The sequence below is a fragment of the Mobula birostris genome, chromosome 3 (assembly GCF_030028105.1).
Source record: "Mobula birostris isolate sMobBir1 chromosome 3, sMobBir1.hap1, whole genome shotgun sequence".
Lineage (NCBI taxonomy): Eukaryota > Metazoa > Chordata > Chondrichthyes > Myliobatiformes > Myliobatidae > Mobula > Mobula birostris.
In genome coordinates this window covers 195859302-195882485 of record NC_092372.1, presented here as the reverse complement: position 1 = coordinate 195882485, position 23184 = coordinate 195859302, and the positions used below count along the sequence as shown (strand labels likewise).

Genomic DNA, 23184 nt, shown 5'->3' with positions numbered 1-23184 from the left:
CTTTCCCCAATTAAAAATTTTTCTGTGCTCTCTGATTCTATCCTTTTCCATGATAATGCTAAAGGCCAGGGAGCGGTGGTCACTGTCCCCCAGATGCTCACCCACTGAGAGATCTGCGACCTGACCCAGTTCATTACCTAGTACGAGATCTAGTATGGCATTCCCCCGGTCAGCCTGTCCACATACTGTGACAGGAATCCGTCCTGGACACACTTAACAAACTCTGCCCCATCTAAACCCTTGGAACTAATCAGGTGCCAATCAATATTAGGGAAGTTAAAGTTACCCATGATAACAACCCTGTTATTTTTGTACCTTTCCAAAATCTGCTTCCCAATCTGCTCCTCTGTATCTCTGCTGCTACCAGGGGGCCTATAGAATACCCCCAATAGAGAAACTGCTCCCTTCCTGTTCCTGACTTCCACCCATATTGACTCAAAAGAGGATCCTGCTACATTACCCACCCTTTCTGTAGCTGTAATAGTATCCCTGACCAGTAATGCCACCCCTCCTCCCCTTTTTCTGTCCTCTCTATCCCTTTTAAAGCACTGAAATCCAGGAATATTGAGAATCCATTCCTGCCCTAGTGCCAGCCAATTGAAAATGAGGAGACAATTAGCAATCACATTGATGGGTTTGGAGTCACACACAGGACAGACAAGGTGAAGATGGCAGATTTTCTTTTCGGAAAGACTACTACAGCTGGATATGGTTGTCAACGATAAGGACCCTGGATCTGAAATGTTAATTGTTTCTCCTTCTACAGATGCTGCTTGACCTCCTGAGTGTTTCCAACATTTTCAATTTTTATTTCAGATTTACAGTCTGCAGCATTTTTTGATGTTCATTTAGTCTAGACTATACTGTCGCTTCTCTTCCAAGAATTACAACCTTGAAGCAGTGCTTTACTGCATATTGGCAGGGCCTCGACCTGTCACATTTGCTCCCAGTGGTTTCTCCAGAAGAATTCTTTGTCAGCAATGTTAAGAATTTCTCTTTCCACAAATCTTGTTCAATCTTCTGAACATTCCCAGGATTTTTAGTTTTAATACACAACAGTCAGTAGTTCTGAACTTTATTTTTAAGACCATAAGACACAGGCACAGAATTAGGTCACTTGGCCAATCAAGTCTGCTCCGCCATTCTCCTACCTTCTTCCCATAACCTTTGACACCCTGACTAACCAAGAACCTATCAACCTCTGCTTTAAGTGTAATCAGTGACTTGGCCTCCACAGCCGTCCATGGCAATGAATTCCACAGATTCGCCACACTCTAGCTGAAGAAATTCCTTCTCATCTCTGTTCTAAATGGATGTCCCTCTATTCTGCAGCTGTGCCCTCTGGTCCTAGACTTACTCACTATTGGAAACATCCTCTCCACTTCTACTCTGTCCAGTCCTTTCAATGTTCAATAGGTTTCAATGAAATCCCTCCCTACCCCCCCCCCAATCTTCTAAACTCAGGTGAGTACAGGCCCAGAGTCAACAAACACTTCTCATATATTAACCCTTTCATTCCTGGAATCATTTTCGTGAACTTCCTCTGGACCTCAAATGCCAGCACGTATTTTCTTAGATAAGGGTCCCAAAGTTGCTCACAATAATCCATATGCAGACCAAACAATGCCTTATAAAGCTTCAACATCACATTCTTCCTCTTTTATTCTAGTCCTCTTGAAATGAATGCTAACATTGATTTTGCTTTCCTTACCACCGACTCAACCTGCAAGTTAACCCTTAGGGAATCCTGCACAAGTACTCCCAAGTCCCTTTGTACCTCTGATTTTTGAATTTTCTGCACATTTGGAGAATATTCTATGTTTTTATTTCTTCTACCAAAGTGCATGGTAATACAGTTCCCTACACTATATTCCATCCGCCAATTCTTTGCCCGTTCTCCCATTCTGTCCAAGTCCTTCTGAAGATTTTCTGCCTCCTCAACACTATCTGCCTCTCTACCTATCTTTGTATCATCTGCAAATTTAGCCACAGTCCCATCAATTCCATCATACAAGTCGTTGATATATAACAAGAAAAGAAGGGATCCCAGTACTGATCCCCCCCAGAACACCACTTGTCACTAGCAACCAACCAGAACAGGCACTTTTTTCTGACCCTTTGCCTCCTTCCAGTCTTCTGTCCATGCCAGTATCCCTCCTATAACACCACTGACTCTTATCTTGTTAAGCACCTTGTCAAAGGCATTGTGAAAATCCAAGTAAATGATGTCCATTGGCCCTCCCTTGTTTATCTTGTCTGCTATTTTCTCATATAATTTCAACAGATTAGTCAAGTAAGATTTTCCCTTAAGAAAACCATGCTGACTTTGGCCTATTTTACCACAGACTCAAACTGTGAGTTAACCTTCTGGAAATCTTGCACGAGGACTCCTAATTCTCTTTGTACCTCTGATGTTTGAACCTTCTCTCCATTTAGATAATAGTCTGCACTGTTGTTCCTTTTATCAAAATGCATTAACGTACATTTCCCAACACTGTATTCCATCTGCCACTTTTTTGCTATGTCTTTACTGATGATGTGCTTTGAAGATTAAAAGAACTGATTGAAGAATCACTGACAGTACTGAGATTCCTGGGGAATTAGTCCCCTTCTCAATGAAAACTACATTTGTGCTCACAACTAGCCCAAGTTAAATATCATTTCTCCCCCCTAATATTACTGCAGCATGGTGGGGGGAATTGATAACATTGGTTTATTGCCATCATGTGCACCAAGATACTGTGGAAACACTTTTGTTTGCTAGTTATCCATGTAGACCTTACCATACATAAGGACTGTACATTGAGGTAGTAAAAAGAAAGCAGAATGAGAATGTGATCATTTTTCATTGATTTGAGACATAACAGAAATGCTAGGAGTATATTTTCCACCTCACCAAATATATTGTCCACCTTACCAAATTCTACCAGCTCCTTTGCTAGGGTTAAAAAAACAGGAGAAAGTAAGGGGAAGGCTATTGTCAGGAGTGGATAGATGATTAATAATGAATACAAGTAAGTTAATGAAAATTGTGTAAAGTAAATTATCGCTCCACACCTCTGCAGATCACCAGGATAACACTTGGCTGGTAACAGAATAGGGCTTCTAAAATCTAAGCAGCGACTCAAGAGACTGCACATGCTGGAATCTGAAGCAACAATCTGCTGGAGGAATTCAGCAGGTCAAACAGCATCCATTGGGAAAAGGAATTGGCAGTGTTTTTGGGTTGAAACCTTGCATTAGGACTGATGCATCGATTTGTCCTGAAATGTTGACAATTCCTTTCCTCCTGTAGACACTGCTTGATTTGCTGAGTTTCTCCAGAAGATTATCTGTATAATCTTCTGCATTCCCTGTTGAGCCACCTACAGGAAGAAAATGTACTGCAGCAACTTACAATTAGTTTTTTACCATGTAACTAATTATGTTTTGCATTAAAAATTTTGCATATGAGAGCTTAATGTATAAATGAAGTCTAATGTTTAGGTTAGAGGGTCTTGGCAGTAGCCAAATAAAGGTGGAGATGATGTGGCAGTGGGAAAGAGCTGATGGAAAACAGATGGAGATATGTACCAGAGGAGAAGGAGGAAAAGTCAATGGCAGGACTGGAATCTCAGTGAAAGAGTAGACAATGATGGAGAATCAATTAATGGTCTGAGAGCTGGTTCCTCACAATGACAGGAGAATGAAAAAACATGAGGAGCTAGATGAGAAAGAGGAGGAATTGGCTCAGCCTCCTTCTCAACCGGATGACGATTTGTCAGGGTGAACCTCCATGTGCCAGTGCAGAATACCAATTTCAGGAAGGTGAGGAAATGGTAGGGCAGGTGAGGTGACGTTTTTCTCCTTTGGTGGCCAAGAGGAATGTTAAGTATTTTTCTCTGAAGGTGAGGAATGGTGCTGAGCGATTTCTGTTTGTGATTCTTGTCTCAGTAGCTCTCGCTGAGATACCTGAAGACTGTGGTAATTTAAACCAACAAGGAGTTACATCTTGGAAAGCAGTATTCCATGTAAAGTTTGAATCTAAAGAGACAAACAGCTTTTGCACAAGCAGACAAATGGACTTTATGGCAAGCTATCCACTGAATAATTGTGTCAATGCCATAGAGAAAACCTAGTTACATGTTACAATTCTTAAAGTGGCACCGGCAGACATTACTTGTATTAATTACATCTCATAATAATGAAAAGAAGGGAAATTTAACATTAAAGTAACTGTCCAATCACTGTGTGTTTACTTTAACACAAAGTTCTCTAGAATTACCCTTGGAATCTGGCTCCTTGTCTATTTCCATGATGTGAAACATCGTTTTTTCATTGTGACGTCTCACGATTTATGGTGTGGTGGATGTCCAATGACCCTGCCTTCTTCTGTATCTGGCAACAACATGATATGATTTTCATCTTCTCTGTCTCTGTATCCCTTAGCAACAAATACCACTTTCAACCTGATGCAGTCTCAACCCAAAGCACTGACAGATCTTATTTTCTGACAGATGCTGCACAAGCGTTTGAGTTTCTCCAGACGGTAACTTATTGCTCCAGATTCCAGCACCTGCAGACTCTTGTGCCCCATAACAGTGACCTGGTTAGGTAGCCTCCACTTGTTTGCCTGCACATTCTTGCACCTTTGGTTTCCCTATTCTGTAATTATTATCTGCATATTCATGAGTGAATTGAGTGGTTGAACATCTACTCTCTTGTCACGTAGTACCTCCATCAGTCTCAGCTGCCAGCCTTCTACTCCCAAATATGCAAGTGTGAGATCTTTCTGGTCTCCATAACGAAATCTACCTCGTATAACACTTGATTCTGTGGGCCCACAGGCTTCGCAGAGCACCTTCCAGTTGGCTTCACCATGGTCTTGTGATGCATGAACAGCACATGGTTCATTGATTTAGCTGCTCCACTTCAGGACCGATGGTTTGCTTTGGCTTGGCTCAACTTGGGAGCAAGTACATCATGTTGACATGGCAATAGGAGTCTGACCCTGTAGGTCCCATCACAAGCATTCCGCAGACTTGTAATATTTTCCTCATCACACACGGTTTGTAGGAATAATTTCCAATCGGCAACACGTGCATTTTGTTGTCCCTTCACTTGCTACCCCTGAGCTAACTTGGCTGTGTTTGAACTGCTCCTTTTGTTCCTCTGCTTCCCCACATGCATCTTCTTCTATTTGTCATTCAGCATTTCGACCCAGGCTTTCACAGCTGTCCAACTTGGTAGGTCTGCATGAACTTCTCTAGGTTACCTCCACCTTACATAAAGCTGTTTCCTCAGGCTGGACTCCAGATTGCACATATTAAGTAATAGCTGAAAAGCAAGCCCTCCTATCTATGAAACTGTAGCCATCTTCTAACAGAGCTAAAGCTGTTAAAGAAATTTTTTTAAAAAAGGATTCCTCCCTGCTCAAGTGGCAATGCAAAGACCTGCTAACGATAAAACTGTTATATTTGCTGCTGGGCTGCAATATGCTTATAATCCACCACATGCGCTCTCCAAGGTCTCCAGCTTTGACTCCTCCCCCTCCCCCTCCCTCAACCTTCTTATTCTGGCTTCTTTCCCCTTCCTTTCCAGTCCTGATACACGGTCTCCACCCAAAATATTGACTGTTTATTCTTCCCCATGGATGCTGCCTGACCTGTTGCGTTTCTCCCGCATTCTGTGTATGTTGCTATGGTTTAGTACAATTCTCCACCCTTCTGATTGGTGGATGCAATAACATCTTTAATGGCCATCTACCCTTATCCAATTCAATGTACAATGTGAATTATTTCTTCCAGTTGCCCTACATATCATTCCAGCTTTAGACAATCTTCCTCACTATCCACCACACCTCTAATTAGGGGTCATCTGCAAAATTACGAATCTTTCCATCTGCACATTCATTAATATGTATGACAAACAAAAAAGCACCCATCTCTGTTCCCTATTGCACATAGGCCTCTCATCTAAAAAAAACAACCATCTAACTGTATCCTTTTGATGAACTCATCCCAGATCCCATGTGGAATACCCTACACTTTGCTAAAATCCATGTAGACAACATCTAAAATCTTATCCTCATCCGTTTTTTTTGGTCACCTCTTCAAAAGACTCAGATTTTCCACACTCAAAGCCATGTTGACTATCCCGAATCAGTCCTTGGCTTTCCAAACAAATTCTGTCTCTCAGGATCCCATCCAATAATTTTCCCACCACTGAAGGTTCCCTGGCTTATCCCTGATGCCTTTCTTAGGTAAAGACACGACCTTAGCCATCTTCCAATCTTCTCAGTACCTCATTAGTTGAACATACTACTAAGTTCAATACTTCATACTACATACTACTACTAACATCTCTACTAAGGCTCAAATAATTTTCTCCCTTGCTTCCCAGAACATCCTTGGATATGTTGGGATTCATCCACCTTTATGCTTTTTAAGATCTCTAACATCTCCTCCTTTGTAACATACACAAGATGCTAGAGGAACTCAGCAGCTCAGGCAGCATCCATGGAAATGAACAGTGGATGTTTCGGGTCAAGACGTTCCTCCTTTGAAATTTGGCTATGCTCACAGGTATTAGAGTTCCCTGAGCTCACTAGCTTCCATCTCCTTCACCATGGTAAATACAGTCCAGAAGTATTAATTCAAGGCCTTTCCCACTTCACATGGATGACACATAGATGACCATGCAGATCCTATGGGTTCTACTCTCTCCCTAGCTACCCTTTTACACTTAATATACTTACGGAATGTTTTAGATTTCTTCTTTATCTTATCTGCCAGGGACCTCTCAAGGTCCTACATTCAATGGACAATGTAGCCTCATAGACCAAAAAGTCTTCCTATGCAAAGATTAGACATATTCTCAGTAATCATGATTATCCTCTGCCACATTTTAGGGTATGTACTTTTATATAAAAAGAGCCTTGGCCTGTAAAACATAGAAACATAGAAAACCTACAGCACAATATAGGCCCTTCGGCCCACAAAGCTGTGCCAAACATGTCCTTACCTGAGAAATTACCTAGGATTACCCATAGCCCTCTATTTTTCTAAGCTCCATGTAGCCATCCAGGAGTCTCCCCTATCATATCCGCCTCCACCACCGTCGCCAGCAGCCCATTCCATGCACTCACCACTCTCTGCGTAAAAAATGTATCCCTAACATCATTAAGGTTTGACAAGGTTCAAGAAGATGGCTTTGTAGTAAATGTTTTTACTATTGAGTAAGATAGGAACCATGTAAAAAAGTAATGCCACAAGGGCTCTGAAAAAACAGTTGGCTATTTTGAATGTCATCTTTTGAATGACATACGTCATACTTGCCAAACTTGGAGGAAAATGTTTCCGTGGTCGTACCTAATAACTGGTACCTGCACATGGATCTAATTGCAAAATATAAGCAAATAAACAATGACATTCACATGTATAAAACTACCATAGACTGAAATTTCTTTCACTTGAACAGATAATTAGTAAAATACACAGCATCCCAGCTGCCAAACATCACAGGGTAATAATGGTACAGCAGCTGTAACATTAAACTCAATTTCCCTCGGGATCAATAAAGTATGTCTATGTCTAGCTGACCCTGGGCTGTAGATCTGCATGGAACCCAACCTAGATTGTTTCTTGTGCCAGTGTCAGTCCAAAGAAAGTTTGGATGGGAGACTCCGGTAACACCAAGATTCTTGAAGTGGACAGAGGCGTGTCAGAAAGGAACTAAGTGTGGAAACTAAAGCTGTGAAATGGCGGGTGCTCAGTGGGTGGAGCCAGAGAGAGGCAGCTGTTCAGGAACTGGGAATTCCACCAAAAGACCATTTTCAGGCCAAGCAGATAATAGCAAAGAGGAATTCCTCATGGGATTCCAAAGCCCCCAAATACTGCCAAATTCTAATTAACTCTAATTTATTTCCCTCTGGAAAATATTGTCAGGGCCTTCTTTAATCTGTTAACAGTACTTCGCTCCACCTAAGATTTCTGCTAGGCACTGATACCAGGCACGTTTATCATGTGGGGGATCCCAGCTGGCGTGAGCATTAAAGCTTTATAGAACAAAAGCAAACAGGCAAAATTCAAGGTCTGGTCCTTTGAATCCAGCGGCTGGATGCTCAGAGGTTAGAACTGCTGCATTTACAGCCACCTTGAATTCTGATACTTCAATGGCCAACAAGTTTATACTGGCCTTTAAAGGTTGGATTTACGCTGGTTTTAAAAGAGGTAGGAATAAACATTCTCGTTGCCTTCTCTTTTTACCACTTTCTTTTCTAAAATGAAGCTTCCTGGGTAATAAAAGCCAAGATGCATCTTTTATGACCACTCCTCGTCCAGAACACTTTCTGGGATTTGCATCATTACATTTGTCTAATTGCACTGACACTTAGTGCAGCGGAGAGCTTCCTCTGTAATACTTTCAAACCCATGTCCTTTATAGTTGATTTCTAATTTATAGCTCTTAGGATTGCTTTATAGGACCCCCGAGGAGCTCCTGAGACACATGAGCTGCTAGGCATGGTGGTGTCTTGGATTGACACCATGCACCGTCTGACAGTGGGTTAAGGCTGTCACTCCTAATTGCCATTTCTTAACTTGATAACACAGAGCATATTATTCAACACATAGAAGAATTAAAACCAGACCTGCCGTGTACTCTGGTGCCCAAGGCATGCTGATGATATACAATCAACTGTGTGGCTGGTGTGGCTTGTGAATGAATGCTCACTTCCCCCTTGCCCCCCAGCTCTCTTGACCCACTGTGGTCTGATACCACAGGTCTCTGTCAGGTCTTACGCCATGCTGAATAATCTCTTTGCATGGAAACATGGAAAAATTAATTACTGGTTTAATGAGTTTGTCACAGCATTTTGGGCCGAAGGGCCTGTTTCTGTGCTGTACTGTTCCAGGTTCTATGTTCTATCACCATGACAGGCATTGTGGCCTTGTGCAACACAGATGAGTTGTACCTAATTCATTATTGAAGTGGCCTTAAGGCACCTTTCTCTCTCATCTGTGTTATTTCATTTTTGAAATAAATGTTTAATTGACCTCTCAGAATCAAGTAGTGACTCCCTGCTTATAACCATATAACAATTACAGCATGGAAACAGGCCATTTCGGCCCTTCTAGTCCGTGCCGAATTCTTACTCTCACCTAGTCCCACCGACCTGCACTCAGCCCATAACCCTCCATTCCTTTCCTATCCATATAGCTGTCCAATTTAACTTTAAACGACAACATCGAACCTGCCGCAACCACTTCTGCTGGAAGCTCGTTCCACACAGCTAACACTCTCTGAGTAAAGAAGTTCCCCCTCATGTTACCCTTAAACTTTTGCCCTGTAACTCTCAACTCATGTCCTCTTGTTTGAATCTCCCCTCTGGAGTATTGTGAGCAGTTCCAGAGGAGGTTCATGAGAAAGATCCCAGGAATGAAAGAGTTAATATATGAGGAGGGTTTGATGGCTCTGGACCTGTACTCGCTGGAGTTTAGAATAATGAAGCGGTATCTCATAAAAATATATCAATATTGAAAGGTCTAGATAGAGTGGATGTGGAGAGGATGTTTCCGATAGTGGGGACCAGAGGGCACAGAGTCAAAATAGAAGGGCGGCCCTTTAGAATGAAAATGAGGAGGAATTTCTTTGACTAGGGGGTGATGAATCTGTGGAATCATGAGTTATGGAGAGAAAACAGCCAGCAGAATGGGGTTGAGAGGGATGAAAATCAGCCTTGATAGAACGGTTGAACAGACTCAATGGACTGAATGGCCTAATTCTGCTCTGATGTCTTATGGCTTTATGGCATACTGGTCACAGCCAGAATATCTTGGCCCCATGAGAGTTTATGCTCTTCTTTTCTGCTTTCCTTTGTAGTTATTCAAGAAGAACACCAAAGGGTTTGCGCTACTTTGACCTTGTAGTATATTTTCCTGCCTTTCAAGAAAACAGGAGTAATTTCTTTTTTAAAATGTCCCTTTGTGTTATTCTACCATTCAGTGAGGTGAGGTGAGTGCCGAGTTAGTCGGTCAGAGTTGTCCATGGGTGTTGCACCCTAGCTGTCTGGATACGCAAGCCTGGGCAGTACGATATGGAGAGCAAACTGTTGTCCATGTAGCAACCTCCCCCTCTCCGCACAACTAATGAACCCAAAGGAACGGCAGAGACCGATACAGTTTGGTACCAGCAGCGTCGCAGGAGTTGCCAGTCAGTGTTGAACTCAATGTAGGGCTGCCTTAGGGCCTCCAGCCCCAGATTTTTTCCCTCAGGATTTACTCCCAAAGCCCTCCGCATGAGTGGGTATAGCTGCAAGGCAGCAGAGGTTTGAGATCGGAGTTTTGCTTCCCCTAGATGAACTGCCAACCACGGCTAACGAGCCCCACCCGCCTGAAGCAACTGGTTTTAAGGTGCCAGTAACCCACCTTTACTCCTTCTCCTGTCAGCAGAAATGGTTCCGCCGAGTTTAGTAGCTAAGCCACATGTGAAGGCCAGGAGCTGGACTTGGTTGTCAGGGGCTATTTGAGGCGCATGCCATTGGGTGCTTGTCCCTATTACCACCCTCGGTTATGACAACCTTAAGGACCCATTCAGTAAGAGGACATAAAGCCCTTGCATCTATCTATTTTACCATTTCCGTCCACTACCTTGTAATACACACAAAATGCTGGAGGATATCAGCAGGTCAGGCAACATCCATGGAAACGAGCAGGGGGTGTTTCGAGCTAAGACCACTCCACAGGACTGGAATCTGATAGGAGAGGAGAAAGGGAAGGAGGAGAGGACCCAGGGAGAGGTGAACGGCATGTGAGAAGAGGTAGGAGGCCAGATTGGGAAATAGAAGAAGAGGGGAGGGGGGAGGGTATTTGTTTTACCGGAAGGAGAAATCGATATTGATGCCGTCAGGTTGGAGGCTACCCAGACAGAACATTAAGTGTTGCTCCTCTGCTCTGAGGATGGCCTCATCATTGCACAAGAGCTGGCCATAGATTGACATGTCGAAACGGGAATGCGAGTCAGAATCAAAAAGGTTGGCCACTGGGAGGTTCACTTTTGGCAGAGGAGCGGAGAAGCTCGACAAAGCAGTCCCTCAATTTACAATGGGTCTCACCGATGTAGAGGAGGTGACATCAGGAGAACCAGGCACAATAAATGACCCCGGCAGATTCACAGGTGAAGTGTGCCTCACCTGGCAGGACTGTCTGGGATGCTAAATGGAGGTGAGGGAGGAGGTGAATGGGCAGTTGTAGCACTTTGGCTGTTTGCAGGGATAAGTGCTGGGAGGAAGATTAGTGGGGAGGGGTGAATGGACAAGGAAATCACGGAGGCAGTGGCCCTGGCAGAAGGCAGGTGGGGTAAAGGTATGTTGGTGGTAGGATTCCTTTGGTGATGGTGGAGAATGATTTGGAGGCCCTTTGGATAGATATGGGTAAGAGGAACTCCCTATCACTGCTAAGGCTGTGGGAAGATGGGGAACGTGACTGTTTGGGAAACAGAGGAGATGCAGATGAGGACAGCATCAATGATGAAAGAAGGGAAACCACATTCTTTGATGAAGGAGGACATCTCTGATGCCCTGGAAGCGAAAGCCTCATCGTGGGAACAGATGTGGTGGGGACAAAGAAACTGAGAAAACGGAATAGCATTTTTACAGGAAACAGGGTGGGAAGAGGTATAGCCAAAATAGCCGTGAGAATCGGTAGGTTTATAAAAGATGTTCATTGACAGTTTGTTTCCAGAGATGAAACAGCAATTTCGACAAAGGGGAGTGAGGAGTCAGAAATGGACCATGTGAATTTAAAGGCAGGGTAGAATTTGGAGGCAAAGTTGAGGAAATTGACGAACTCAGCATGGGTGCATGAAGCAGCACCAATTTAGTCTTCAATGTAGCATTGGAAGAGTTGGGGAGCATTACTGGGGAAGGCTTGGAGCATGGCCTGTTCTACGTAGCCAACAAAAAGGCAGACATAGCTGGGGCCCATGGCTACCGCTTGAGTCTAGAGAAAGTGGGAGGGGCCAAAGGAAAAGTGGTTGAGACTGAGGGCCAGTTCTACCAGATGGTGGAAGGTGGTGGTGGAAGGGAACTGGTTAGTTCTTTGGATGTGGATGTAAAGGGACTGAAGTGTTATGGATGTAGTTGGGAAAGAACTGAATCAAGGAGGATAGAGTGAGTTGAGGTATGAGGACACAAGTTCAGTGTGGCAGGAGTAGGCAGCGACAATGGGCCTGCCTAGATAGTCAGGTTTGTGCAGCTTGGGTAGGAGGCAGAAGCGAGCAGTGCGGGTACTTTGTAATGCCTCATTTGTTAAAGCAGCTTGTCGAAATGATTTTTTTCACAATTGTGTGAGGATGAGTAGGCTAAGACAGGCTATGGAGTAACAATGCGTGGGTTTCACTAGCTGTTATAAGGAGATTATGAAATAGCTGAGCTTAGGGATGTGACAATAAATTGGCATACATCATTATTTTAATGTAATTGGATATCTTTAGCTGTGTCTGAAAATATATTGATTAAGGAGAAATTAAGAAGAAATATGGTTCTAAATCACAAAATAATGCAAATAAGTTAATAGGAAGGATCAAACAAAACAACAGAATCTAAGAATGGCAAGATAAGCTGTTATTTTAATATGGAATCATATCTTATCATTATAATAATTTCTCCAGTCCAGTGCATTCACAGGCTTTCAATAAAAGAAAATGCAGACAATCATGGTTACAGATTGCCTGAAGAAATTTAGTCTGATGCAGCCCATGAGTGCAATAAAACCAAATAGTTATGACTTGTATTCTGCTGGCTCTGCCCTGGGATTTCCCTAGGGGCTCCTGCAATCACCTCAAATGCACAATAATGACCAGAATAGTTGGTGACTGGTTAGTCTAGCAGGGTTCCTGACAGTATTATCACAGTATTGCTTTCAGAAATGCTACTTTTCACAAGCTCCTGGTGGCTCATATTATTTAATGTGAGCTCAGATGATAAAAACAAGATGGTACTCAGAACAAAAGATGCAAGAAATCAGGTCAGCCGTGTTCTTGAGTGCGATGTGATTCAACTTCAATGAAAAATCGACCATAAAGGAAAATTGCAGGCATACTGCACGTCTCATAAAGAGCAAATTTCCTTCCAGGTTCTCAATGCATTGGAAGCATTTAGACAGGGAAAGCTCAGCGTAAAAGCATGCAGTGCTCATCTGGAAACCACTTCAGCCGTCATAGTCAATTCCAAAGTGAGTTACAGATGATTCAGTATGTTCGTGCAGAAGCTGGCTTTCATAGCTTTTGAGGACTGCTTTATCTTTGCAAGGAGCAGATCCCACTGACTCTGATTATCGCTGGGAATCAGCTTAAGTAGGTCTTCTTTAAGCAGTCTATTTTTAACATGGTTTCTCTTTGGCCCACAGATCTCAAACTGATTGATTTCCCACTGCAGCAGTCTCCTAGCCTGACTCTCACTCTGACACCCTCACCCAGCTCACACCCCCCTGTCTCCATAGATGGTCAAGCACTGAATAACACCCCATCACTGATTATTCTCCCCCACTCCCCCACTCTTAAAGGAAATCCTGCAAATACCACCCTGAACCCTCCACCCCCCCAACATGCACACACACACACACACACCACACACACACGCACACACACACACACACACACACACACACACACACACACACACACACACACACACACACACATTCCTAAATGTGGGCTTAATTAGACCTTTTAAACTGTTAATGTCTGTGCCAAAGCATTGGGCAAAGGCATGTCACATGACTATCTCATCAAAGCATATTCAGCAATCGTGTGATAATTCTTGTATATAGTAACTTCTATGCTTCACTTTCTGCTGTGGAACGTGCAGACTGCTTTAAGTGCACAAGGCCGATTCAGGGTGGCAAAGGTTGTGTAATCTTAAGCCATACAATTCTTCTTAAAAGTTCTGCTTTCCACCTGGTTTTACCGCATACCATAAGAAAATAAATTAAACTTATCCTACTGGCTAGCTTCGTAATTTCAAATCCCAATTAAGAAATTAGAGCAACTTTCACTTAAATTGAGTACTACTGAAGAATCTTTAATCTAAGCCTTTTTACTGGTAAAAGGGGGGGAGGATTAGAATTCAAAGGTATTTTAATGAACTTCCATGCAGCGCTTTCCAAGCAGAACGGTACGTGACCAGAACTATCAGTGTTTGTTTTTCTGCAGCTCTGAATCTCCAAGGCAGCTTTGCTCTTTGGAGCCTGTCCTTGGTAGCCTTCATTGTGCTGCTCTGATATGACATAGCTTCTCCTGAGTCTTGAAAGTTGCCCACAACATGAGTATTCATATTGCCCTTTTCAACGAGCATTGCGCGTATATTCTTGTAGACCAGGTAAAATCTTTCAAAAACCCATAAACCTTTCAGGTGGCGCCTTTACTGTGAACGAAACAAAAAGAGAAATTGATAGTTTTTAGCCTGCACTGCATTATTGGAAAATTTTCTTGCTGAAAAAAACATTCATAAAAGCATTCCTTTGTGCTTTATATGAGGGCTTCTAGAGTGCAATGATTTTAAGTACACTCTTCTTCACTGTTCACTCCAAGCTGTGTGGGTGCACGACCACACAGTAACTTAAAAGCTTCCGCGCACATATCCTTTGTTGCCACACAGCTGGAATTTCCTTTTATATAATGTTAATGTAATTTTGCAATTATTCTAATATAATTTTGAAATCTATGTTAATATAATTGTGAAATACACTGTAATGTTATGCAATTATGATTATAATCCATAAATTTTGTAAATAATAAATGTACCACAACCTATAATTTGAAACATTTTAGAGCTTCAAGATATTTACATTGTCAGTGTTTCAAGTTACAACACTGTTACAAATTGTAACAATAAACACAGGAAGGAAGTTGGTAGCTCATTGTTAACAAACCACAGGCCCGCTGAACGCCAATGCCGTCTCATCAAAACATTTTACTTTAGCCATTGTGCCTGTCAGTTGTTTTGACTGCCTGACATCGTTTGCTTGTGTTGTGAGTTGTGGGTTGTGATTGTTTGATGTGCAGATTACAAAAAAAATGTTTAACTTTCAGGCTGGGTAAAAATTTTCTGCTTAGGGCAATGGTTGGTCTGCACAGCTGTAAAAAAAATGTAAAGGGAACGTTGCTCTTCTAATTTCCTAGGACCTCTGCAATGAATGGTGAAGTTCTAGGACTTCAACTGACAATTTTTTTTCTACCACATTATGCACAAAATTCCAGTTCCTGATTAGGGGTGTGGCACATGATTATTTTCACTCATCTGCCAATGTATTAGAATCATAGAGAGATTATGTTTATAAACCTATAGCTATCTTGACTTTTCTTCTTCCCACTCTGTATCCTGTAAAAATGCCCTTTCCAGGACATCAGAAATATCCTCCCTCTGCAAAGAACAGGGTTTCTCTTTCTCCACTATTGATGCTGGCCTCAACTGCATCTCCTCTATTATCTGGACATCTGTGTTTATCCCATCTTAAAAGAGATAGAGTTTCTCCAGTCCTCACTTACCACCGTATGAGCTACCTCATCCAACACATCATTCTCCACAACTTCCGCCATCTTCAACAGGATCCTACCAGCCAAACACATTGTTACTTACCCCTCCTTCCCACTCTCCACTTTCTGCAGGGATCACTTCCTCCATGATTCCCTTGTCCATTCATCCCTCCCCACTAATATCCCTCCTGGCATATATCCCTGCAAGCAACAGAAATGCTACAGCTGCCTACTCACCTCGTTCCTCATCTCCATTCAGGGCCCCAAACAGTCCTTTCAGGTGAGGCAACACTTCAGATGTGAATCTGTTAGGGTCATCTATTATATCCATTGATCCCAATGTGGCCTCCTCTACACAGGTGAGGCCTGATGTAAACTGGAGGACCGCTTTGTCAAGCACCTCCACTCCATCTGCTAAAAATGGAATTTTCCAATGCCTAACAATTTTAATTCTGCCATGATGATGCCACTCTCAGGGTGGAGGAACAACACCTCATTTTCCAACTAAGTAGCCTCCAACCTGATGGGATGAACATTGATTCTCCTTCAAGTAACTTCTTTTTCTTTTTCCCCTCCCCCTTCCTTCTTCTTCTATTCCCCACTCTGGCCTCTTACCTCTTCTCCTGCCTATCATCTCCCCCTGGTGCCCCTCCATTTTCCTTTTCTCCCATGTTCCACTCTCTTCTTCTTCTCCTATCAGATTCCTTCTTCTCCAGCTCTTTACCTTTCCCACCCACCTGAATTCACCTATCATCTTCTAGCTTCTCCTCCGTCCCCTTCCCCTACCTTATTATTCTAGTGTCTTTTCCCTTCCTTTCTAGCCCTGGTGAATGGTCTCAGCCCAGACATCAACTTTTATTCATTTTAATAAATGCTGCCTGACCTGTTGAGTTTCACCAGCATTTTGTGTGTATTGCTTGAGGTTACATCATGGAAACATGCCACTTCACACTTGTGTTGTCTCTCTGCAAAATTCCCTGGAGTATGCATTAGGGGGAGATCACAGATGATGCACCATTTGATTGTCCTTCTTTCCCTAGCTTACCTCAACAGCAGCACTCTACTGATGTCCAGAGTGCTTGCTCTCCAAGAGAATTTTGAACATGACTGTGCCATTGATAATCAATACATGACTGTACCTCTAGCCACTATTTTCATTTGCAAATACACTTTGAAGGATTGTGAGTCTATCCTGTTTTACTAACCTTGAGAGAAATGTCTATTGTCCACAGCCTCAAACTGATTACTAGTGTATTACTCACCAGACAATTTCACTTATTAAAGTTTTTTCTAGAAGGTGTAAACTGTATAATTTGTTTACTCACATTCTGCTTTCCCTCCTGAATCTGATGCCTTCTGAAGAGCAACCTCAGTAATGATAGGGAGATACTTCATCACACCCCTTGGCCTATGTATTGGATCTTGTCCTCCATAAAAATGGAATTTAATATGAATAGATAACTAATAAGTGGCAGCTGCAATATTTTTTTGCTGTGTTTACTGCTACAATATTGGAAATTTGACATGGTAATTCCAGTTGTTCTTATCCTTTTACCAATCACCTGACTGGCATAATTCATTGACTCTAGAGTCATCGAGTTGAACAGAACAGAAGTGTGCTATTCAGCCCACCACTTTGATGCTAGCCTTTTTGTTGATCTCCACTAAGTTCATTTGCAAGCACTAGGTCTGTATCTTTCTATGCATTGCTTATTTAAGTGTCTGTCTAACGTTGCTTAAGTGGTGCAGTTGTACCGCTCTTCATAACTAAAGTTTTCCAATCCAGGCAACGTCCTGGTGAATCCCCTCGCCACCCTCTCCAACACAATGATGCCCTTCCTATAGTATGGTGATCAAAACTGCATACAATACCACAATTGGGGTCTAAGCAAAACAAGCTCAACTTTAATATTCCATATCCTGACCTATGAAGACAAGTATGCTATATATCTTCTTCACCACTCTTTCCTCCTGAGTTGTCACTTTCAGGGAACTATGAGCTTGAATCCCAGGGTTGCTCCTTTCATCAACATACTTCAGTGCCTTAGGTTTACTGTATGCATGCTACCTCTATTTGACTTCTCAAATGCGTGTCCTCATGTCCACGTGGGACAGAAGCAAGGTCGCATTGTGTATTCCACGGACCAGCAAATCTCGGCTGGCTTAGCTAACAGAGCGGCGGACACCCCTGCTGAAATCCGGAGGAAAACACACAGAGGATGCAGAGGGGGATCACAAAGCCAAGGAAAGAGGACCGGGTCGAGACAACAGAGACTTTTGGAGAAGAGGAGTTCGGTGGGTAATACCGTTCCGGCTGACCGGAAGTGCACCGAGAGCAGTAAGCGTAAAGGAGTTGGGTGCTTACTGATCTGGTTAACAACGGATGGTGCAATCCGGGGTATATTACGATCAAGGAACGTGTTTGCAGACTGGATATTGAACTTTTTACTGTTGGACTTCAGCCACATTCCACCGTGATACAACACTTGGCGGCACGGGAGGTCGTTCCTGCCTGTGGCCATCGAACGTGCAGCTCCTCCCGTGGAGGGTCAGACACCCTGAGCCAATAGACTGGTCCTGGACTTATTTTCCATCTGGCATAGTTTGCATTTTGTTGTTTGATTGTTGGGTTTTTTTGTATTGCTATATTTACGCTCCATTCTTGGTTGGTGCGGCTGTAACGAAACCAAATTTCCCTCTATCTATCTATCTATATGTTGGGATTTAATTCCATCTGTCCACACTCCGCCCACCTGTAGTCTTGGACAATCTTTTCCTACTTCACCGATCATACATCCTACATCCATCATTTTGCCTTCAGTGTTCTTTGTGAAAGTCTGGAGGGGAAATTGAATCTGGTTCCAGAGGTGACTTCTAGTGGTCATTCTGGGAAGAGGCTCACAACACTGTGACACTACCTTTACAAGTAGGACGGCAGCAGCTCACCATCATATTCTCAATGTCAACTAAGGATGAGCAATAAATGCTAATAAAAATATTCTCTTCATGTACGTTTGTATTCAGATCTGAACTCACATGGAAATAAATCTCACCCTCTCATTAACATTCCAAGCTCCTTCTTGCAGCACTGGACTCTTAATTCCTTCCCCATCCCAGCCTAAAGTACCAAAGATAACCTCCTACAGAATATGAGTCCCTATTCCCTGTACCTGGAAACTTTACCAACCTTTTCTCTCAGGATGTTGACACCCCCTTCTGACACTTACTATTAAAAATAAATAAAATCCCAACAATGAGCATAGGAGATTTAAAAAAATGCTCCACCCATCACATTACCTTTTTTGTGTTCTATTTTAACCTCATTCTCCAACATCTAGTAGTTTCTTTCTTAATCAAGTACCCATGTTTCTCAAATAGTTCCAGACGTTTGTTCTCACATTCAGTAACGGCTGTTTGAGACAATTCTCTAGAAGGAGAAAAGCAAGTGATCAAGAGATCACTTACAGTGCTAAGTTTGTGAAAGGTTTGATTTACTTTGGATGCTAAGAAGTCTTCAAGTGGAAAGGAGGAGTAGTTATGGGCCATAAAGATAGCTCCTCATACACTAAATGACAGATTTCAAGGGAATTCCTCTACCTAGAGGGTGAAAGGAATGGAGCTTACCATAACTCTAAATTGTTACAATAAATATGAATAAATTCAACGAGATAACTGCACTACAGAAAAAGAATAGAAGATTTGCTGATGTGGTTGGATGGAGAGGTGGGAAGAAGCTGATGTGAAGAGCACACCAAACCTTATTTGGATGAATGGCTTGATTTGGCACTAAGTGTTCTTTTTAGTGCTTGGTAACCAGATAAATAAAGAAAGACAATTTTTCGTACAAATATTGTTATCTCTCGTGTCTGATGAACTTTCTAATTCACAGGGAAAAATTATAACATGAACTCTTGTTTATTCTTGTCTTTTTCTCACCTTCTCAGTTGGGCTTCATATAGGACGCTACTGCGGCCAAGTTGCTCCCGAACGCATTCAGTCTATCACAGGCATTTTGTCGTTAACACTGCACACAGACACAGCAATCGCTAGGGATGGCTTCTCAGCAAACTATTCCATTGTCCAGAAGAACTTATCGGAAAGTGAGTATAAATTATGTGATTGTCATCACTTAGTTTGGATGGGTTTCTTTATTCATTGTTGGAAGATATCAAACACATCAGCATTCTGAGTACAATTATATGGAGCACATGCGACTCTAGTGTTTAATCTTGAAAATGTGGATTCACTCATGTTCGACGACATTCCTTGCAGACCCTACTAAACCAAATATTGCCAGCAGCAAGTCAAAATAAAAAAGCAATCCTGTTCAATAACATCTTGCTTCCATATAATGCCCTAGTGTGCTTTACAAGACAATACTCATCCAAAATTTGATAGAGACATTGAAGGAAATATCATTAACTGAAATACAGCATAAAAGGTATAGATGATACAGTGTAGCAAAGCAGCAGTTTAGGAAACACTTTTAGCTATAGTGAAGCAAACCTGATAAAATTAGGAGAAGCAATTCTGAATATAGTTCTGGAGAACGTGGCTGGACTAGTGGAAGGACTATCAGTGGAGAGTATTATGGAGAGGTGATCATGATTCAATATGAGTCATAGGAAAAAACAAAGGCAAACCTGGGAAGAAGGATCTAGGGCCAGTTTTACTGCATTGAGGCAATAGTAGAAAAAGTGAACTTTAAGCAGTTGTCTATAGATAAGTCAACCTGAGAGCAGTGGGAGACATTCAAGTGGCAAGTTAGTGTAGCAGTAAGCGTAATGCTTTACCGTGCCAAGATTAGTGATCGAGGTTCAATCCCCACCACTGCCTGTAAGGAATTTGTATGTTCTCCCTGTGATCACGTGGGTTTCCTCCAGGTGCTCTGGTTTCCAGAGACATATGGGTTAGGGTTAGTAACTTGTGGCCATGCCATGTTGGCACTGGAAGCATGGCCATGCTTGTGAGCCACCTCCAACACATCCTCTGACTGTGTTGGTCAGTGACATGAATGATGCAGTTCACTCTATATTTCAATGTTTCGATGCACATGTGGCAAATAAAGCTAATTTTAATCTCAAGAAGGTGATTTAAAGGGTTTGGAGGAAGAATGTTTGCACACAACAGGAAGCAGTGAATTCCAAATCCCTCCCACTTCCCACTAGATAACAAGGCCCAAAGAAAGTAGGTTAAGGTAGAAGGAAGCACTTGTCAGACTCAATCCAACAGAAAATCTGGAAGAGAGTAGAAAATGTAAGACAACACAAAAAAAAAAGGGAAATCAAGAAAGCAAAGGTACAAAAATATCAGCAGTAAATTATTTTTATAAGTCTCAAAATTTAATTTAAAATTAGGTGATAACTAAGGAAAGAATCTGACCTTTTACAGACCCAAAGGATATTGGGGTAGGTAATGTGGGTAACTTCAAAATTAATATTTCATGACTGTCTTCAGACAAAACCAGAATGATGTCAATTTGCAGCTATGGTGAAATACTTGAAGAGATAAATTGAGTAAAACAGGAAGCAGGGTGTTTATGGTCTATGAAAAGTCATCAGGCCCAGATGAAATGTGTTCCAGCTTATTGGTTGAAGAGTGAGTGGGCGTGTTGAGGAGATAATCAGTGATTTGGGAGAGGATTGGATTGGGCTTAAGGAACTTGGCAACAAAAGGAGTGTGTGACTGACCTTTAATGAAACCGATCACTTGAAGGAAGATGGATGCCTCCAGCCTCCTGGCAACATCTCAACAAAGCAAAAAGCAAGCACATCCAGGAAAATGTGTGGGTGTGAAATATAAGACTCCACTTGACTATAATGCTGGCCTAATACCCCACTCTTCAGCAATTGTGGAACAAGAAAGTAGCTAAGGAAGTAGAAGAAAATAAAAAATACAGAATATCTAAATAATAAATTCCAGTTTGACCAAGCTTGACCCCTCTCTATGGCAATTTATGCCTGTATATTGTAAGCAATATGCTGGAGGTAATGCATGATTTTATAACAAATATTTTAAAGTTATTATATTTCTTTCTAAATTAAAGCACCTTTTTGTTTTTTACTACTGAGGAAGCAATATAAATCTATTGAGTTGAAGTTTTGTTACTGATCTCTCAACTCAGTTTGGGTTTGGATAGTAAAATTTGAATTGTATCATGGGGAAGATGAACACATTTCTGTGGACACCCCATGGTCAACTCCTCGTATTAAGCGGCAATAACCCATAAGGGGCCTAGAGCAATTTTTCTTCTGCTTGATGTACATTGTATAAGTGTCCCTGATTTTTTTAAAAAAGTGAGATTTCATTTATATTACATCTCATTACATCCAAGAGATACACAAAAAGAGAGTCTGACGCAACAAATTAATTTTGAAAGGAAGTATCCACTCATTGTTGGAAAGCAGGGCAATTAATTAGAAGGAAGGAAGCTTTCACTGCAAGTGAATGTGATAAATGGTTAGTTACTCTGCTTTCCATGATATACATTGAGAGAGAAACTAGTTTTCTTTTGCTTCTTGCCAAGGAGGTTTTTTGTCATCTATCTCAAAGGGACTTGTTTAATGTCTCACCTGCAAGGTGACAACTCCATTAATGGCTTGTTGAACACCTTGAGATATTTTGCCTTATTATATTTTGCCACCCTGATAAATTAGTGCATTAAATGCAAGCTTATATTGATTTTTAATGAAAATCTTCAATAAGAAGCAGGCCTCGTTTGAACATTAGTGTAAGTGTCCATTTTTTCTGCCTTTGTTATGATGCTCTTCATCTAGTGTTCCAGAGAGGATTGACAAAAAGCCTCTTAATGTAGGCCAGAAACAACTAAGCGAGATTCAAAGAAGAAATTTCAGGCAGAAGGTATTAAGTTTCAGATTCGGGCAGCATTAATTATGACCTTCGTTGAACAAAAATTATAGTGAAAGCCCGAACCCGGAAGGACTGCCTCTCTATAATGAATCATGTCAAGCTGACAGAAATGGTGCAAATTGTATAAACAGTCATAGTCGATGTCTAAAGTCTGACAAGCTAGCTTTTTTGAAATAGCATTTGGTTTGGCAGGACAGTTTAAATATGTATCTGAGGCTATGTCATCCTCAGTATTGCTGGAAGGTTAATATTGCAACACCATGTGGAGGATTTTAACACTTATCCTTTAATTCTCCCTATTTGATATTGTTGGTGCTCCTCTGATCAGAACAAAGCATGTGGCAGACCATTTTACCAAATGTGGCTACTGACCACTATCAGTGCCACCTGTTTCTGCCATTTTATCGTCCACTATAAAAGCCAGTCATGTGAAAGGATGCTTTGCAAGAATTTTTGACAATTCCTCATAAATCAATAAAGAGTGATTCTCTTGAATTATAATGTTAAAAGATTGGAAGATGAACACTTTGCGTTGCTATTGGCAACTCGGTGGGTGCAGTTCATCTCTTAATGCTTTAGTGCGGCAATCCTGTCAATTGCAGACTGAAGCTCAAATGCCAAAAAAAAACTCTGAACAAAGATAGATTTGAGATTGGCACAAGGGAAGGAACTTTTTTTTTAAATACAGTAGTTTGAAGTTCTCCAGTACTGTTCAGCTTGAAGCAAAATGATTTTGAGTTCATCTCCAGGGGATGTATTGATTTATAAGTATTGACACGTTAAAATATTATGGAAGGAGAC

At 41.8% G+C, this 23184-nt stretch overlaps 1 protein-coding gene across 4 annotated transcripts in view; it reads left to right on the top strand.

Annotated features, from left to right (window-relative positions):
• The window catches only part of nrp1a (neuropilin 1a), a 195539-nt gene that overhangs the window by 86747 nt on the left and 85608 nt on the right, over window positions 1-23184 (top strand). For all 4 annotated transcript variants that reach the window (XM_072253978.1, XM_072253977.1, XM_072253976.1 and 1 more), the window contains one exon: window positions 19458-19613. In XM_072253978.1, the coding sequence (XP_072110079.1) occupies window positions 19458-19613 (156 nt within the window). The remainder of the gene's footprint in view (window positions 1-19457; window positions 19614-23184) is intronic.